The sequence below is a fragment of the Nothoprocta perdicaria genome, unplaced genomic scaffold (genome assembly GCF_003342845.1).
Source record: "Nothoprocta perdicaria isolate Ctin4 unplaced genomic scaffold, notPer1 scaffold_62, whole genome shotgun sequence".
In the NCBI taxonomy this organism is placed as follows: domain Eukaryota; kingdom Metazoa; phylum Chordata; class Aves; order Tinamiformes; family Tinamidae; genus Nothoprocta; species Nothoprocta perdicaria.
Window position 1 is genome coordinate 3,650,302 of NW_020455888.1, and position 20,350 is coordinate 3,670,651.

The 20,350-nt window shown below is 38.9% G+C and overlaps 1 protein-coding gene across 1 annotated transcript in view; it reads left to right on the forward strand.

The window, feature by feature from the left end:
- KL (klotho) overlaps window positions 1–20,350 on the forward strand; it is a 47,429-nt gene that overhangs the window by 21,669 nt on the left and 5,410 nt on the right. Inside the window, exons 2-3 of the mRNA XM_026049841.1 lie at window positions 13,214–13,724; window positions 18,171–18,439. Of these exons, the coding sequence (XP_025905626.1) occupies window positions 13,214–13,724; window positions 18,171–18,439 (780 nt within the window). The remainder of the gene's footprint in view (window positions 1–13,213; window positions 13,725–18,170; window positions 18,440–20,350) is intronic.

Here is a 20,350-nt window from a genome sequence, read left to right on the forward strand (position 1 = left end):
AAACTTCCATTTGTACACTTTTGAGTCAACACTCATATCTCTACCAGGCTAATTTTATGCCTGCTATTAAACATGCATTTAGAAACCAACATAAAGGGACTTTTTCATGCTTTGAAATTTTATTTTCATGGTTTCAGCAGGCTTTGGATGAGATTCTTACTGCATTTCCCAAATCAAAGGAGATATAAATTGAAAGCCGTTTAATCTGTAACTGCAGTGAAGCCATAAGCTCATGGAAAAACATGCAGAAATGCACTTAAATCATTCTTCCTCCTGTAGAAATGCAAAGATCCCAAATTACACTTTGTTTTTGTTTGTTTGTTCTGTAAAGTTGGATGTCCTACTTTTCCATCCATCTCTTAATTTGAGTCATCACTATCATAAATCATTAAGAATTTTTTACCCCAAGAGTTTCTTTTTTCCTAAGAGTCTTCTTTTCCCTTGCCTTTCCCTGCACTGGAATTTCTCATCTTCTGGCTTGCGATTTGAACGCTTGTGGCTGTTGAGGAGTGTCGTGATTCCTCAAAATGAAGAGGACAGAAATCTACCTCCTCCAGTGATTGTATCCCTGCTGATGAGGTGCATCTTGCTGAGTGACCAGAGTAGTGTGGCACAGTGGCCGAACATCACAGATCAGCAAAAGTCAGTAACACTGAGAAGAATTACAGATAGTCATGGTGAGTGTATTAATTAAAACTTTTCAAGGAGCTTTACAGTTGCTTGTACTGTTGCGAAGACATATTGGTAACCAATGAGACATCAAAAATCACTTGGTTATGTGTCACTGCAGTCTTCCAGAAGGGGAAGGAGTCAGACAACTACAGGCCTTCTATGGTGAAATGCATAGGTTAGAGGAGAGCTGTGGATATTGTCTACCTTGTCTTCAACAAGGCTTTCAACACCGTCTCCCATAACATCCTCATAGGGAAGCTCGGGAAGTGGGCTGTAAATGCACGGACAGTGGGGTGGATCAAGAACTGGCTGAATGGCAGAGCTCAAAGGGTTGTTGTCAGTTGTTCAGAATCTAGTTAGAGGCCTGTAGCTAGCGGTGTCCCCCCAGGGATCAATACTAGACCTAGTTTTGTTCATCTTACTCATCAGTGACCTGGATGCAGGACAGAGTGCACCTGGGYAGGAATAACCCCAGGCATTGGTGCAGGCTGGCAGCTGACCTCCTGGACGGCACCTCTGCAGAGAAGGACCTGAGCATCTTGGTGGACCATCAATGCTCCTCTGTGAACAAGAAGGCCAATGATAWCCTGGGTTGCATTAGGGRGGTATGGCCAGCAGGCTGAGGGAGGTGACCCTGCCCCTCAATCAGCCCTGCTGAGGCCATGTCTGGAGTGCAGATCCCAGCCCAGTTCCAGGCTCTGATAACCAGCATAAGTCTGAAGGTAGCCCATAGTTCTGCCTCCGAGTGTACAGCTCTCAACTTGCTTAGTACTTAATTCTTTTCTGCTTTGTACAAATTATGAAGTATGAAAAGGATAACTAGGATTACAGCTAAAGGATATAGAGCCAAGTTCAAAATTCCTGCAACTGAAGTGGACCACACAAGAGGGATTCCCAGAGAATGACACTCTGCCTTTTCTATTGCAGTTGTTAYGTGAGTAATTTGTCTGTTATTGCAGAGCATTGTAATCATTGTATTTTCATCTTATTTTACAACCCACTGGACTTTAGCTGTTTCATCTGAATGTCTTATTATCTGCCATAATCACATAAAAGCTGCTCCAAAAGTTACTGGATAAAAGTTGATTTAGCATACATTTGCAGTGATTTTTACAAATTAAGCATTACTTGCAGAGTTGCTGTGTAATTCAAATCACACCCTTCAATCAGTTCTTTTACACGCACACATATTATGAAGCAGGTGAAAGACAATGAAATAGTTGGTAGTGATTTCTTTATACTGAGTATGCATACAAACACAGATGGATCTCACATAAACAGTTGTAGACTGATTAGAAAAAAAAAAAAAAGAAACAATTCCCTATTCACATCTGGTCAAATTATAATCTAAACAGTTGTCTAAAGATTGAAAGCTGGTATCTTTACACATATAATGCACATCCTGATCTGCTGTTTTCTGGCACTCCTCTAAAGGGCTGCTTGGAATTTTTCCATCTGTTCTGTGGTCCATTATCACTGATGCACAGCTCTAATCTCGGAATGATTGAATTTAATAGATAAGGTTAGAGCAGGGTAAACTGGGTTTATTGTGTCAGGGGTGACTGAGCTAGATTTAGAGTTTGATAAGCTGATGTAAGGTTTAAGAATCCTTGTAGAGATCAGCATTCAGGTAAGTCTCTCATTTTGGTCCGCATTTGCTGAAGTTATSGCACAAACTCTGATCCAATAATTTTGGATAATTAGGATTTTGCCTAATGATGCTCAGCTTTGCCTCATGTACAAACCACAGGGTCTTGTTACCTGTCATTGTCTAATGCCAGTAGGCAGAACCAAAAGTTGTTGCAGTCATAAGACAGTGTTGTTGACCTCATGTTCTTTTTTTCCTTTTTGATTTATCCTTTGGTGCTATATGATGATATGGTGATTTGTGACAGTTCCTAATATATTGGTTACATATGCATTTATTGAGTTTAAAATTCCTGATGTGGTACCAATTGTATATTAACAAGCACCTCCAAGTTACCCTTTTAGAGAGAGGTTTTCCAGTTCTTTCTTTGCTGTTGCAGCCTGTTAGTGATTGTTATTTTCACAAAGGAACTCACAATGGGAAAACTGTTTACCGGTACATCCATCTAATGCTGTCTGGTGGACTGCTACCAGTCAAACCACCACTGCTGTGGTGGTGTTATGCCTCGGATGGTCATCATCTTGCAAGGATGCACCGATGCACTGCGATATAACCAGGTGGCCATAACAAAATGGGTAGTTCATCATCCCTTCCAGAATCTTCTACTAGCTTTCCCAAAGCCTTTWTAGTTATTGTGCACTGCCTGGCCAGAACTCTGAGGATTCCCACTAACCATTTAGAGAATGGATCTACTACTACTACGCAGTATTAGTTATTTGGTTGTGTGACTGATAAAGAACTTATCAATTTATATTGGTGTCCTTGGTCACGTTTAGTGGTGAAGTGGGATAAAGACGGGATCTACCTTAAAATTGTTGTAATAAAAGCATTTATTACAGTACACATTAAACAATTCTGTAGCCATTGTTTAAAATTCTTTTCCAAAAGGGGCTACCCTCCAMCTTAAACTGCTCCTCTGTTGTTCTAATCTCTTCAAAATAACTTCTGTTCTCAACATATTATATGGGATCTTGTCTGTATGCTGTGGGGACCACCCATTCATGTGTAGGTTCATTTTACTATTGAGTCCACACTATCTTTAGGTAGGTTGGTAATTACTCCTTTCCATCACCCACTCTGTAATTTCAGKATCACCTTGTTAAGGAAGTGTTAGATTTCCCAAACCAAAGCATTCTTCTTCTGAGTTGCTGATCTTGTGACAGCTATCAATTCTTCCAGCATTATCTGCAACTCTTTTGCTACTTCCTTTGCAGCCTTATCTTTCTCCTCCTTCCAAGAGATTTCTTGGGTCTGGAGGATGTATTATTGTCACATGCAATGTTTGRTTTAAAATTCTGGAAATAGTAATTATGCAGCTATATTGGTAATCCCATCCATTGTGCAGAGATTACTGAGATGCTGATATCATACTGGTAGCTTACTGTGTGAAGTTCATGCTTGAATTAGCTTGAGCCAGCTGGGAAATGCAGTTCCTATTCTTCGTTTTGTGCTGTGYCTTTTATTTCCATTTTAGCTGGTTGGTTTTATGAGTTGTTCTCTACCAGCAGAAATGATTCCGTGTTCTTGTGCTCAGCAGCCCTTCTGCTGGAGATTGCAGAACTTGTCCAAGCTTGAGAGGAGTTTCTACATTCCCTAACACCAGGGTGAACCTTGATGACTGTGGACCAGAAACACRCATGTTTTTTTACCTTTCTTGATGCAGGCTATGTCAAATGTCCAGGTTTTGTGGAAACAGTAACCAGTCTGCCTCATGTAATCTGTTCCCTGTGTTCTAGAGGCCATACCAGCACCAAATGCTCCTTTTCACACAAAGTGACCTCACCATTTGTTGTGACTTTCTTAACCTTTTTGTGTGTTTATAGGGCCCCYTACTTCTTCTGGAGGGATGACAATGTGCAATTAAAGTGCCCGTGCTAGAACAGTTGAAATAKTTCATTTTTGTCCTAATCACCACTCCCATTGTGCACCTTCCTAGCAGCTTGGCTAAAGGATTAATCACATCTGCAMGCAAAGCACTTGTTTGGTTAACTTGTTCAGCTTTGAGGGTGACACTTGGTTAAGTGCATGGATCTGAGCAGCCTCAGCCAATTTTTCTGAAATTTGGATAACGTGAACATTGTTTATATCTGAAGCATGGTAAAATCCTTGGGGGAATATATGTGAAGCAGACACGCTGCCCCTTAAATGTAGGCAAAAACTCCTCAACACTCTTCTGCTAACAAGGTTGCAGAGACAGCATATACCAAATTTGTTAGACTCTGGCATTTAGACTACAGCAGGTATCATTTGTGGTGTGTCAGCCTTCATTGCTCAGATGTCAACTGTTAACCAGTAGTTTTGCTGTCTGCTTTAAGACAGGGCAAACTGGAGAATTTGACATTCATGATCTTTTCATGGTCATTTATTCCTTGCTCCARAAAGCCGTGGGTGATAACTTCTGAACTCTTCCTGTGGTTTTGAGGATTTTTTTACTGCCTCTGTGGCTGAGGATCAGGACTCATTCTAAAATGAGTTAAAATATGCTGGTATCACAGCTTCCTTKTCTGTCTGGGACACATACTGATGATGGTCTTTAGTCCTACTTACATTTACCTCTATCTTTTGTAGAGATAATTTTTTCTTCCTACCACACAATTCTAATTACACAGACTTGGTCCTTTTATTTAGTTATCTTCTGCCCAACTGCTCTGAGACTTTCTGAATCAATTCTCCCAAGCACTTCTACAATTTTTCTCTAGGACAGAATACTGCCTCTTTACCCACTAAACTGTTGGAAACATTTTTTTTTTTTCATGCAGAACACCTTGAGTAGCAAACATAGATCAGCAGTGTGTACAGTGAGTGTTTTTGAATGGAGTGAATGTGCATGAATCGATGTTTGACTTTCCTAACAGAAAACCAGTTGATATATCAAACACAGAACAGTGCTGTCACTTCTAGATTTCTTTCCTTGAAGGTGAGAAATACTACAAATTCTATCATTTCTAGTTGTTTTTAGCATATTTTTAATCTATGGACTCTGACAAAGCATTAGCATATTAGCATTAGCTTATCAGACCTGAGTTTTGTGTATTTACTCTTTCCTTCTTGCTACTGTTTCTAGAGTTGTTGTTACTTTCTCTCTTGAGTCTTTGACTTAAAATCCATGAATGTTCCTTTTGCTTTTGGCGTAGTATTCAGTTGGACAATTCAATTGATAGGATATTGATAGGATTCAATCACCACAACATTTACTGCTGATCCTGTTAAGGATTCCTCCAAATTATCCTGGTTTTGTTATCCTCTTTGTTCAGCACCATTACCCAGGGCTTACAGACTCTTGGAAAATGGTATTATTGTCTTGGTTTGAGCTGCAAACTGCCACCTGTACTGTTCTCTGTACTTGCTTTTGTGGGTTACAACCAAGTAACTCCAAGTCTTTCTGCTTCCTGTCTTTTTCTTTTTTTTTTTTTTTTTCAATATTTTGTCTACCTGAATATGCCAACAGGATTTGGACTTGTCACGTCCTCCAGGAGTTTACAGGCTAGTAGATGGCTAGTGATGCACATCAGTCTCAGTTCTGGAATTTATATATATGTATATGTAGCTCCAACATATAGCCCAAAGCAATTCTGATAGCAATGACTATGAGTGTTTATTCCACTAAAAACTCCCTGAGTGCTGTGTCCCAGATTCCAATGAAAGTCGAGTCTTTCACTGGGGACTAATTTAGCTCCCTTCCATACAGCAAGCTCAGCTTTAAATCACTCAAATTGCTCTATAATTTTTTCTTATTATTGTACTCTGTTTAAGAATCTCACATATCTTTAATATGCACATGGGTCACAACATTCCTTGAACTATTTTTATGCAGTTCTGTAAGTAATCTTTCTTATCAAAGGTAATGTAAAATGATTAAAAACATCAAGGGTTTCAGAAGCATTTGTTGTTAGAAATAAAGCTATTCTTATCTTGTCTGTCATTGCTTCCCAAAGTCAAGAGCTGCTTAATTCTTTCCCTGCTGACCTTTATATTTCAGAGACTATTAAGTCTCTTGAGACTTAGCTGTTTTCCCAGTCCACTCAACTTTTGGAATTTCTCTTTATCTAGACAGAATGGCTGAATCTATCTAGTCATGCCAGCCTACCTTTGTGATCACTGATTGGAAATAAATACTTTTTATCCCACTCTGCCCTGGACATTAACTGTGGCATGGAAGTCTAGAAGCTTTCCCCTTTGATATGAATTGCCCAGATGGAGTTGTCCATGGTGTTGGTAACAAAGGATATGAAGGATTTGTGAAGTTGCTCCACAGTCTAGCTGTCCTCTTCAGGTGCCCCACTAGAGAGACATGTTGAGAAAAATGGCCTTTCAAGGCAGAGAGGCTTATTTCAGGATCTATGACAAGGTCTGTGCATTGCGTACTTCAAAGGCGTGATTTCTTTCAGGAGTCATCATGACACAAGCTGTGATCAAGTGGGATTTTCACAGAATCATAAAATGGTTGAGGTTGGAAGGGACCTCTAGAGATCATCTAGTCCAGCCCCCTGCTCCAGCAGGGACACCCAGAGCACGGGGCACAGGGYGGCATCCAGGCGGGTTTGGAAGATCTCCGGATAAGAAGACTCCACAACCTCCCTAGGCAGCCTGTTCCACTGCTCTGTCCCCCTCACAGGAAAGAATTTCTTCCTCACATGGAGCTTCCTGTGTTTCAACTTGTGCTCATTACCCCTAGTCCTATCACCAGCTACCACTGAGAAGAGTTTGGCCCCATCCTCTTTCCATTGTCCTCCAGGTGTTTGTACATACTTGATAAGATCCCTTCTCAGTCTCCTCCAGGCTAAAYAGTCATAGCTTGCTTAGTCTTGATTTTGGTTTCCTTCCCTTACATTGAAGTCGGTGTCCCCTGCATATCTACGTGATTCAAAGCACACGAAAGCACAAGGTTTCCCAGACCTTCATATTTGTCTGTTTTACAACACTCAAAATCTAATTTTAAAGCAGCTSTCATGTAGTCTCATCTTTTGGTTTCTATTTCTTCTGCTGATGTTTGTGGAACACCTTGGTTCCAGCTTCAGACTTATAGATTGCCTTCTCCTTTCTACTCTAGTACCAGCAGAGATCATTTGTTTTATTCATTCTTTAGAGAAGTATTTGATGCCATCCTTGATGGTTTTGTGAAGAGGAGTATCATAGCAAAGARGGGCCTTGTCTGGAGGTAATGCATTGCTCCAGAACTTGATACTTGATTTAATTTTGCTTCTTTATTTACTTATTTACTCAGGTCCCATAATGTCCCTTCCTAGTTCTAAAATGCATTCTGCCTTTTTGGTGGCATAAATTTATTCATGTTTATGGGGCATCAAAATTTTTTAGTGACCGGCACAGCAGGAAAAAAAATAACTAAATAAAACACTATAGTTCAGGTGTATGATCAATACTAAAAGCTATAATTATAACAAGTTGTATATTATCTATTTATAAGGCTGAGTTATGTTCACTTGAAACATGATATTCTGTGAACCATTTACAAGCCTGACAAGTCATTGATTGTTGAGATTGACAGAAAATACCTTTTTTTTTGTATAAAGCATTGGTAGTAATGTTGTCTAACTGAGTCTTAAAAGAAAACTTTAAAAAGAGATAYTTATGGAAGAGTAGAGAGAAAAAGATGAAATATTAAATGACTAGCATATTATCTGCAGTAATGTATTGTGTGTTATACACAAAGATTTTATCTTACCAGTCTTATCTCACTAGCTGTATCTGTTCTTTATTCAGCGTTAAGGATGTAATTTTCTTCTGAAAGAAAATGTCTGCTCAAAGACTGTATGGATAAAACCTACTTGACTGAATCTAAGGATGAAACATTRTATGGAATATGACATTCTTTGTTGTGACTTTTGATTAAAATACTTGCTTCTGGTGATATGAGAAGACAYGTTCTGACTTATGCTAGAGTTTCCCATGCCAGTGCAATAGTTAAATCCATTTTGGATTTGTTTTTGACTTGGTAATGACTYTTTTGGGCAAATACATCTGCCTTGTTTCTAGAATGAAAAATCCCTTGCACATCTTTTCCAATTAATTCTTCTCTTTGTATTACTAAACAAATTTCAGTAACACCTTCCTACTCACTTTCATTARCATGCAAATAAGGAGTTAATACAGATAGTTTATCTGAGCATGGAGAACAGTTTATTTATGAAATTAATGGTTCTTGGTTCAGAAGACACACAACTAAAAATTAAGACAATGTGTTCTAGAGAAATGAACACAAGTTATGGAATCATGATGTTCCCAATTATAATTCTCAAACTGCTCYTGTGAAGGTTATATATCATGATAGAAATAAGCACTGAAAGCTCCCAGAATGATACATACCAGTGCTAGACTGAATAAGGTCTTGATGCTGAACAAGGTCTTGAAGACCTTGCACAGGAATTTAGAGGAGCAGTCAGGCAAACAAATATCTGCATATTTCTAAATTGACTTAAACTAAAGAGTCTCAAACTGTGTAGATCTATCCAGTGATAGAGCAGGATATGACTGTGTCATGTTGTGAAGTCTGTTTGTCTGTGCTGAATTATTTTTGCTGTCCCTGTGGGAACATGAGCTTTGTAGGACTAGCCCATGCTATGGTATTGCAGATGGCTTTTCTGCCTTGGACGGAGATCTGACAGTTTGGCAAGACTGGCTTATTGACTTTGACTCACAGAGAGATCTCTATGAGGCGAGTGAAGTATGGCCTGTAGCAGAATTTCATAGGTTGAGTGTAGGTAGAGAGTGGTCTGAAGAGGTACAAGGAGTGAGAAGGTAAGGGGAAGCAGAGCATATCAATTTGAAAATAAGGTTCTACCATGAATGACATACAGATATATAGATGGGTTTAGCCAAAGACAAGGTATGTGAGGAAGTCCACATTATGATGGAGGCCTTGCTGGTAAAGAGTTAGCTCCAGCTTCAGCAGGTTCAGAAATGTAGGATCATATCCTAGAAAAAGATGTCAGCCTAGTGCTTGATGCCTACAAGTATAAATTGCTGTCTGAAAGCAAGACCCAAATTTAGAGTCTAAAAAACAGCATCTAGGTTTTAGCAGATAGTTTTTCTCATAACAGACTAGAGACTGTATGACTCTTCCAAGAACCAATTTGTAAACAGTCATTTTAAATAAGGTGTTCCCAGTCAAGCCAAATCATCTCTGTGGAACTGGCAGATGTGGCTTAGGATTTGCGAGACCTCTGAAACTCAAAGCTCTCTGAAACTTTAGTTGGAGAAGAGAATACTCTGAAGGGCCTCAATCAGCATTAGACACCTGGGCTTAGGCAGCTGTTCTAAACATCTGTTCCAGATGTCCAAAGAAACTCTCTGCTCTGTCACTGGCTTATTCTCCATTTACCTCTCTCATTGAACTACTTCAGTATCTACAGCCACAGAACCTGTGGACTTTAATACAATTTTCAGGGGTTTATTATCCTGAAGATTGTATTGTTCCACTTCACTTCATGCATCCTCTAAAGGCAGATATTTAAGGCAAGCTTCTTCTCACATGCTTTTTTCTGTCTATATGTCATCAAGCTTGCCTAAACTAAATGATATGTTCTGTCCATCAATGAGAGGACTCCCAAAGAGTGACTCATTCTGCATGCCTCGAAAACTCATCTTCTCAAGTGCATTCATTTTCTATAGAGGCAGACAAGTTTACCAGTTGAAAAACCAAAATTGTGTGAGACAGTCTCATATTGATAACCTTGATATATTTTTTATTTTAATTCATGTGAAGGATAAACTAGCACCTAAGTACTTTTAGAGAAAGGAATAATCTGTGGGATTCTCCCCCTCTGTGCTTCTTGGTGAAATCAAGGATACTGAAAATGCTGGAATATCTCTCTACACTGGTAGGAGAATAGAGCAGGGCTGTGGATTACGGGGCAAGTCCTCCATAATCCTAGAGACTGGTGGGCAGCGTCCTCAGAAGTGCACGACAGAGAGATGAAGTTGTGTGTTGGGGAATTTGGAGAGGGATTTGGGAGTCCCGGTTGACAGCAAGTTAGCCATGAGAGAGCAGTGCCCTCATGGCCAAGAAGGCCAATGGGATCCTGGCTGCATCAGGAGGATGTTGCCAGCAGGTCAAGGGAGGGGATCCTGCCCCTCTGCTCAGCTCTGGTGAGACCGCACCTGGAGTATTGGGGGCAGTTCTGGGCTCCCCAGGACAAGAGGGATGTGGAGCTTCTCGAGAGGGTCCAGCTGAGGTCAACAAAGATGATTAAGAAACTGGAGCATTTATCTTATGAGGAAAGACCAAGTTAGCTAGGCTTGTTTAGCCTGGTGAAGACTGATAGGAGATCTGATGAATATGTCTATATACCTAAGGGGAGAATGTAGGGAGAATGGGGCCAAACTCTTCTCGGTGGTGGCAAGTGCTAGGACAACGGATAATGGGTACAAGTTGAAACACAGGAAGTTCCATCTGCATGTGAGGAAGAACTTCTTTCCTGTGAGAGTACTGTGAGGCTGCCCAGAGAGGATGTAGAAGCAYCTTCTCTGGAGGTCTTTAAAACCCACCTGGATGCCACCATGTGGCACATGCTGTAGGTTTCCCTGGTGGAGCAGGGGGGTTGGACTGGATGATCTCTAGAGGTCCCTTCCAACCCCAACCGTTCTGTGATTCTGTGAATAGTCATGGTTAAGATAAGAAATCTGAAGGTCCAACATAGCAAGSATAGGGATAGCAAGGAAAATCTTTTGAAATTGCTATCAATAATGTATCTCCAGGCTTCCTTTGGATTTGCAAGTGGTGACACATTTGTTCCCTGATGGAATTTAAAAAAAAAAACATAGTTAAAAGTATTGGGAGTATAGTGTGTTGGGCATGGTATTTAGTGTCTTTCTTTCTTTACTCAGCAGAATGGATAGTCACAATAAAGTGAAATTATATCTATGCAAGTCAGATCTCATTTTTGTCATGAGACTTTAAAGTAGTTGCTATATTTAGTTTTTCAGTAGCATCAAAATCCACTATATTAATATAGACAGATGGTAGGACTGCATCTCTCTCAATCAGAGTTACTGCTGAATTACGACTGAAAGCATGTACGATAAAGCTAAATTGAGGACTCAGTTCAGATGTGCATGCACAGGTATATATTGTCATTTAAAATTACCAAAATTGTTCTCTTCAGATGTTGGTGACTGCTCGAAAAGGGCACGGGTCAAGTTGGCTTTAGAGCCTGCATCGTAGCTGTCAGATCCACACAGATGTTTTATATTCCCTGTGATGACTCAATGGCAGCAGGCTTCTCTRTGGGGGCAATTGAACTGAGTCTTGATTATTGATCTTACCTTTGTCCTTCACTTTCAATTGCTTTTCTCCTAGCAGTGGGAATTAAAAKTGTGCAAGAAGAGTAGAATGATAGAAGTAATTGTTTTTCTTAGGTAATTAACAATGTCTTTGTCAAAAAGGATTAATAATCTAATTGTTTAATTTTCCTAATTATGCAGGCATCTGAAAATCGTCACAGTTGAAAGCTTGAAAGACAAGTGTATGAAAAGGAAACTATAAGCATCAGTTATCAATACATTAATGATAAAACTAATCAACATAATAACTGCATTGAGTGGAAGTATAAGGCTGTCTACATGGCTTATGTTGCAGGGAGGCATAAAAAAAACCACTCTGACAAAATAATCTATTTTGTATTCAATACTCCTGTTAATTTGTATATCTCAATTGAAGGTTCATGCTATTGCTAAGTATCACTAATTTGGAAGGTTCAAAATGAAGTTGTAAAGTAAGAATATTTAGCATATATTGTTTATTCTAATACTTTATGAAGAGAACATATTTTTTATATTTTTAGCAATGCCTTAGGAAAAAACTTTGCGATTTCTACTGATATGTACAGGGATGTTGATTAATAAAGTCATCAAGATTGTGCTAAGTTAGGTGCAAAGAAAAAATGTGTATTTTAGAAGGTTAAATCTCTAGAGATATTGTGGTAGTTTAGATGAGCATATGTTCACAGTGTAATGCTATGGCCTTAAGCTGTATATTTATTCTTTCTGGTTTTATTGCTGGCAAGACTACTACTGGCATATTATKTCCAATTCTGCTTCTGCAGTTTTAAAAGGATAATGACAAATTGGAAAAGAATCAGAGAAGAGCAATGAGAATGGTTAGAGGGCTTGAAACTGTGCCTGAAGATAATGAAAGGCTCTAGGAAGTTGATCTATTTAGCTTTCAAAGACAACATCAAGAAACTGTTTCAACCCACTCTGTAAGATCACAGGAAAGAGAAATTTGGTAAAAATTTCCTCACAATAACAGATAAAGTTATATCAGGAATCAAATCAGGTGGTTGAAAGTTGATGCTGGAGGTAAATTTATCAAATTTGAATAAGAGAGATTAAATTATCAGCATAACTTTAAAGAGCTATGAAAAAATATTTTTCAATAGGCTTTTTAAAGTCTAGATTGGTAGTTTTTCTTATATGTGTGCTGTGATTAAGAATAGACCAAATTCAATGTTTTTTCTTCCCACGTATATCTGTGAATATACAAATAAAGTGATATTCCTTTAGTGAAAACATAGTTTGAAACATGTTACATGAAATGCATTTAGTTTTTGCATGTACTTAAAATATGCCCTAACTCAATAATAATTAATGCTAACAGATATCTTACTAACAGTCATATATGTGTTTGGTGCTTGCAGTAGCTTTTAGGAAAATGGAGATGCTGTTTTCCCAAAACAACTGGAGATATCTTTCATTAATATATTATTAATGAAAAGGGAATTTATGATTATAAGCTGCTGATGAATGAAGAAAACTGAGCCCTTGAATGCAAATTGATATGGTCACTCTGTGACACAGGACATTGGTGCTTGCAACTAATTATGTTACTTCAAAGTGAATTTCAGGTGCATTAATTACAGTCTTTCTTTTCAACAGGCTCACGCTAAAGTCTGGCATCTCTACAATGATCATTTTCGTCCAACTCAAAGAGGAAAAGTGTCCATTGCCCTTAGCTCCCACTGGATAAAACCTCAAAATATGACTGAAAAAAATATAAAAGAATGTCAAAAGTCCCTTGATTTTGTGCTTGGCTGGTTTGCTAAGCCCATATTTGTTGATGGTGACTATCCAGAGAGCATGAGGAGTAACCTCTCATCTCTGCTACCTGAGTTCAGTGAAGCTGAGAAGAAGTACATCAAAGGAACAGCTGACTTTTTTGCTCTTTCTTTTGGAGCAACCCTGAGCTTCCAGCTCTTGGACTCTCACATGAAATTCCAGCAGTTGGAATCAATAAGCCTCAGACAGCTTCTTTACTGGATAAGCAATGAATATAACAACCCCCAAATATTCATTGTGGAAAACAGCTGGTTTGTTTCTGGTAGCACCAAGAGGGATGATGCCAAATATATTTATTATCTCAAAAAGTTCATTATGGAAACTTTAAAAGGTAGGACTGAGGTTGTATTCATGTCTGCTTAACAGAATCATTATGCAAAGTAACCTCCTGAAGCTCATTAATGAATCAGTCTGAGAATTAATTCTGATATTTAATATTCATCTAGGCACTTGTGAAATGAGAACATCACTTTCTTGGGTTTGTACTTCTGAGCCCTTGAAGACCTTTAATAACTGTAGATAGCATATTGTGTGCTTGATGCTGCTGTCTTTGAACAGGAGCACTTGTAACTCCTGTCTTTAGTATGAGGAAGCGCAGCATTGCTGTGAACAGTGCACTGTCTGTGGACATGAGGAAATCCACTGTGATATTTATTAATAGCTGCTTTCCATATTTTAGATACCTAAATTCATATATACAAAAGGAAAGAATATATATATTCAGAGGTAAATTCTACCTGACCAGAATTCCTCTGAATACACAAGGCTGAAGGGATGCATTTTAAAATGAAAAACTGGAAACCTTTTCATTCTGCATCTCAGTTCTGCCCTTGCAATAATTTTACATTAGCACAACTCTAGACACAGTAATCTGAATTTACACCTATTTGAGGAGAACCAAGTATTTGAGTTTATATAATTTAAGTTGTTGAACAATTATCTTTCCAAATACACTACTTTTTATGACAGGTATTTTMTATTTTCACTTATACAAAAAAAAATATCTCAGTCCTAGTTGTCATCAATAAATTGTTCATGTGATTATTCTCTCATTGCCACCTTTGTTGTTGTTAATTTCTTAATTTACTATTTAGTAATTGATTTCCATGTCAATTGTCTACTGTTCTGGTTTTAAMAACATTTTCATTATAGCTGTTTGTTCCAACTGAATAGCCTTTGTGATGCCATTTACAAATAGGGGAATACCAAAAATGATTTCCATTTTCATTGCAGACTCATAAAAATATGAAGAACTCCTATATTTATATCACCTGCTCTTCCAGAGACCTAATTGTTACAAATAAATGAAAAAGTGAATAAATGTGTGAGTCAGTAAATCCAAAATGGGAGAAATCATATACAAAACAGTTACTTATTGTATGTAAAGTATTAATGGTTAGCATCAAGTGAGATGAAACACTATAAAAGATCATGGTCCTTTTACCCATATTTCTACTGCGTTTGTAAATTGCTGGACATGCATAAATAGATCTGTTTTCTAATCAGAGCTGGCTAGAAACAATCTCAGTTTGTAGAGTTTCATCCTTTTTAATGTGCAACTCAGTAAATAATAACATTAACAACAGAAGTCAGTAAATAACAATAYCAACAACAACAGCAGTGGTCTAGTCATTATGTTTATTTATGCCAACATTTGGCTAAACTTACAGAAAAATAAAAAGACTGAGGACTGAATGAACAGTAGGGACTTTGGCGTCACCATGATGAAAATTATTGCCSCCAGCTTACTTGCCCATTGGAATCTGCAGTATCCTCTAAGTATCAAGGTTCTCTGTGTAGTATCTAGGGAATCTTAATTAAGAAAGAGATCCATGAAGACATCCTGTTGGTTGTGAACAGTGATTGGACAGAAATGGTCCCAGAGAAGATCCTGTCTCACATGTTTAGGGCACGTCTATCCTGCACATTAATTCAGCACTGTAGTGCAGAGATTCCTGAACTTGTTCCCACCAAATTCACTCTAGCAATTGTGAGGCAGTAAAAAGCATCAGAGATATTGCCCTGAGAATCAAGGATAATTATTTTTGACCACAGGCCACATAGATGTGGTTTTGCTACTTCCAAAATCTAGGTAATATCTCCTCATATGTTGTGTATGTGCCCCAGTTCAGACAAAACTGGTACATACCACTATATCTACATTAGCAGCTAGGTACAGCACTGTAGGAGCAAGCCTATAATGCAGAAATGGTTGGTTTAGAGGGCCTGGTGTACACGCTATGCTCTGCATTCTTGAGTGTGTGTATGTTTTGGGGGGGATATTATTTAGGACTACTATTGGTTGCCCTGTGACAGAAGTCCCATCAACTGCTCCTTCCTGAATCATACTTCTAGTTTAATTTTACCACAAAGAAACCCAGTTCATGCCTTCTTAGACCACTCTGGTKAGAACCAACCAGTATGCTGGGGAAATCGGGCGATTTGCTTCAGGAGGGCACTCTTGATTTTGATTAAAATGCTGAGGTAGGTGCACATGCTTTTGCTCTGCACGCTGTAGATGAGCCCCATGCAGCCTTTCCTTGGCTATGGCAAAGGGCCTCTGTTCATTTATGATTCACAGCCCCAGACTCATTCACTGCTTCTTTTATTGATCTGTTTTTAAATACCTTGGAGGATTGAATAAAACTGTAATATAAAGCAGTTAAATATTAATTAGAGCTGAAGATTGATTGAAGGTGTCTTTTCACTTGGATGAGTGTCTAACCACTTACACTAGGTTTGTATTCCCTTCCCTGCTGCGTCTCTGATGTTATGGATAAATTGATTATTCCTTGTATAGTGAAGCAGAAGGGCATGAGAGATCCCATGTACTGTAATTTTGACTAGCTTAGTGGCTAGGTAATTATCCTGGAAGTTAGYGGGTCTGGATTCAGAGAGTCTTAAGCAGAGTGGGGACAATTAGGCCTTTGACAAGTCAGGACTGAGCTCTTCTCAGTTATGCCCAGAAGCAAGACATGGACTCTGAGTAGCTTCTGCACTGAAACAGGTGCCACGGGCTTTGCACTTCCCTAGGCTTGGACAGCACCTGAGAGGAGTGTTTTAAGGATCTAAGTTTGGTAGTTATGGGTCTGTCGGGGTTCCTAGGGTCTATATTTATATTATAGGGCTTAGAAGAACATGAACTCAAGTGCTGGTAGGAGACAGTCAGTTGTGTTTAATAGCTAACACAATTCTGGCCCCATTCTTGCTGGGGCAGTAGCACACTTGCAAGTTGGTATCACTAGACCAGAAGTTATTTCCAATAGGCAATATGGCCAATTTTCAGTAACATGCAATTCTTATGGATTGACATGTTTGAGTCTATTCAAACATCCATTTTTTTCCCCAAGTTGTTTCTTTAACAGAGAACAGGAGTTAATACATTTYTAAAGAAGATGTTGAGAATTTTTATGGGATGATCAGGAAATGTGGGCATGCTCTCAGGTGACTTAGAGAAGGAATGAGATGCTGTTCAAAGAGAAATTCTCACTGTTGGCTACTTAACAAAGTGGACCTGTTCTGGCTTTTACTATGCTGGTATGGTAGATCCCATCATGTGCATGTGCAGAGATCAGAAAAATACCAATATTTACCATACAYAAAAGAATGATGCCTGTAGGAGGAGAAATATTCATTTTTCCTACATTTTCTCATGGCTTGTGAAAGAGAYTAGGTCAGATCCATTGCTTATATAACTTCAAGTTAATTTAATTGATTCAAGCTGTATTACAATCAAGAATCCATTTGGTCCTTTGTAACTGATTGTAATGAGGTACATTAATACAAAAAGGAAATGAGGCTCTTGATATTCCTGTTGCCTGAATTATGCTTTCAGTGTTACTAGGCTGGAAAATACTGTGTTCAGTCACTACCCAGTTTGCCTTTAGAGAAGATGGTGAGTAATAAAGATAAACTATTCTGGCTATGGAGCCAAACTTGAGTTCAAAAGAACGTTTAAGAATGTGCTTAAATGCATTGCTGAACTGGGGTGGGTCTAATTAAGTAATGAAAATAAGCAGCTTCCTTTGTGCTTTACCAAAGCCAAGCCTGGCCCAGAAATGTTTTGCTGAATTGCAGTGTTTAATGCAGCTAAAAGTGAATATCACTTGGAAATCTCAAAAAAAGGTGATTCGATTAGATGCCAGTAGACCTTGATTTTAACGTACAAGGGGTGCAGAAATTCAAAGAGCGGGTTTAGAATACATGGACATTTTTTAGAAACTCCTAAATGTTTAAGCCAGACAATGCTATGCCATGAAAGATGGAAAGAGACAGAATTTTCACATAAGGACAGTCTCCCTGCACTGCCACTTCAGCTGAAAAATCTATGGGAATAAAAATCCATCAGAATGCACAAGTTTTATCAGGGTCTTACCAAGGTATTTGTAGTGGAAGGGAAGGAGGAAGAGGAGTCTAACTTGGTGAGCGTGGTGCAGCTCCCTTAGGGACCCCTYTGAGTGAGCCAAAATGTGCACATTGCTGTGTGTGGTGCAGCCCTTCCCCATCTCCTGCTTTTCATTCTCCAAGTGGCTGGTTTCAAACGCAGGCAGATAGCTCTGCTGCCATGCACGATGGACCTGTGTGCCAGAAGTTTGCTTCTGAGCTACCTGAGTGCAGCTGAAATATCCTCCCCGCACAGGCTTTGAAATGGCTCTGAGATGCTTATCTAACCTACCACACTGTTCTTGCCCGTGAACGCTGCCATTGTTGCTGATAAGGGGCAATCTGTGTAGAAAAAATGAACATTGTGATGAGTTCATTCCTGTTCTTTCCTCAGCCATTCGGTACGATGGAGTTGACGTGTTTGGATACACAGTGTGGTCCCTCCTGGATGGCTTCGAGTGGCACAGAGGATACAGCATCCGACGTGGGTTGTTTTATATTGACTTTCAAAGCCATGACAAGAAGCTGATACCAAAATCTTCTGTCTTGTTCTATCGAAAGCTGATTGAGAAAAATGGCTTTCCKCCTTTGCCCGAAAACCAGCCCATAGAAGGGACCTTTCCCTGTGGCTTTGCTTGGGGAATAGTTGACAACTACATCCAGGTAAGTCTGTRGGTAGAGCTGGCAGCTCTGCGACCACATCGCTGCACAAGACCATACCAATGATTTTGATGCATTGGGTGGCCTTGTTGGTAAGTGATATATTATCAGAGTGCTATGAGGAGATGGACACAAGGCTTTGGGATCAAAGATTTTGTCTTTCAGTCTTTGGTAGACATTTCTGTGTGACCAGTGAGAACCAGTGAGGTTGAGGGATAATAAGTAACATAGAAAATGCACAGCAGTTAAAAAGGAGTGGGTCTGGTGTTCATCTCTCTTGAACATTTTTTATGGGATCAGTCACCAAAAGTCAGTCCTTTTTGCTTAGAAATTGATTAGACCTAATGCAGTATTTCTAAAAGGCCTAGGGTATGACATAGGAAATATTACTGTTTATTCATGTCCATAATTTTAATGGAAATATATTTGAGAGCTCTGGTAGTATATGGTTTAGCGAATTTCCTGATTCTGAAAGCTCTTAATGTTTCTAGTGAGTGTGTTTCTGCATGCTACGTATATATGTTCTGGCTTCGTTATTAGAGCAATTTTGTGTGAGAAAAGAAAAAGAAAAAATAGAGAAGCTTAAAGTTAAATGACATTTCTGTATTCCTTTCTTGCTGTTTTGTTTAGCATCATATCTGTTTCTGAGGCTGCAGTACCCCAGATAGTACTTAGCATGGATCCAGTTCACAATTCTAAGTCTTTTGATTTCAGTTAAACTTGATATTTCAGGACAACCTTTCAAATTTCAAAGCTTCATACCATGTGTAAAAATTGTGGCTTAGTTATGGTCTCTTTAACAGTTTGGCTTGGTAATTCTCAGATGTTGTTTTGGCTTACAAGGATTCTCTAACCACAGTAAAGATGTGCAGTAAAATTCAGCTTTAAGGCTGGGTCCAAGAACAGAATTTTTAATTTAGATTTTCCACAAAGGCAGAATATTTCCTGAGGCTAGAACATAGAGGCCTTGTTTGTTTTCTCTTACTCCAGAAGTAACATCTGACTTGGTTCTCCTGAAAAATAATGCAACCTCCCTACCTGGCATGTTGATTTCCAAAAAAGATTTAATGGTCGGTGTTCTCCAGCCTCCCAGATAAATTAGAGATTGGAAATGGAATTGCTGCCTTTGGGATCAATAACTGCTGCAAAGCTACTGTGTCAGTCAGCTCAAGACAGTTAAAAAATTCCCTCCCACTGCCAAAACCTTCAAAGCTGAATATTTTCATTTCAAAAGACCATTCAAACATTTTGTGCTGTGAGGCTTAGGTAGTGTGGGTAGTGTGATTTGTAGATGCATCACAGTGAAAAAACTCTTCTGACAGCATTCCCGCAGTATTAGTGAAAATGCATGCTTTAGTAATCTGCAAGGGACAATTCTCCAGAAAWGCAATTTCGCTCAGACATGCTGTTTTTTATTGCTTTTTTCTATAAGCACAGGACTGACCTCTCCAGAGAAAATAGCAACTGATTTTCAGGAGCTTCTCTGTACAGACCTGCAGAGCCTGAGCTACAACACTGGTTGTAGGCTGACACCTGCTTTTCAAACAGAGGGCAGGACAAGGAAATCTGAACTGACAGGACTAGCACCTACCTTGTAGTTTGGATCTTTTTTTCTTTCTTTTTTTTTTTTTTTTGTAAGAGTTATACTAGTTTATGAATGAGAAGGAAATTTTATGGTGTGCATTGTTTTATTTTCCATTTTCCTTATTATGTTTTTGACACTCATTGAAAAAAAACAAAGGTATAATTCTAAGAGACTCTGAGAAGGTCATCTTTTGTTCTGCCTTGTGGGTCATACAGGTGCTTCCTACATGTGGAGCCCCAGAAGCTTTAGCCCTAAAGAGAAATATATTTATTGTTGGGGTGTCTTACAGTAGCATTGCTCAGAAGTCAGAGAAAAGAGCGATTCAGAGA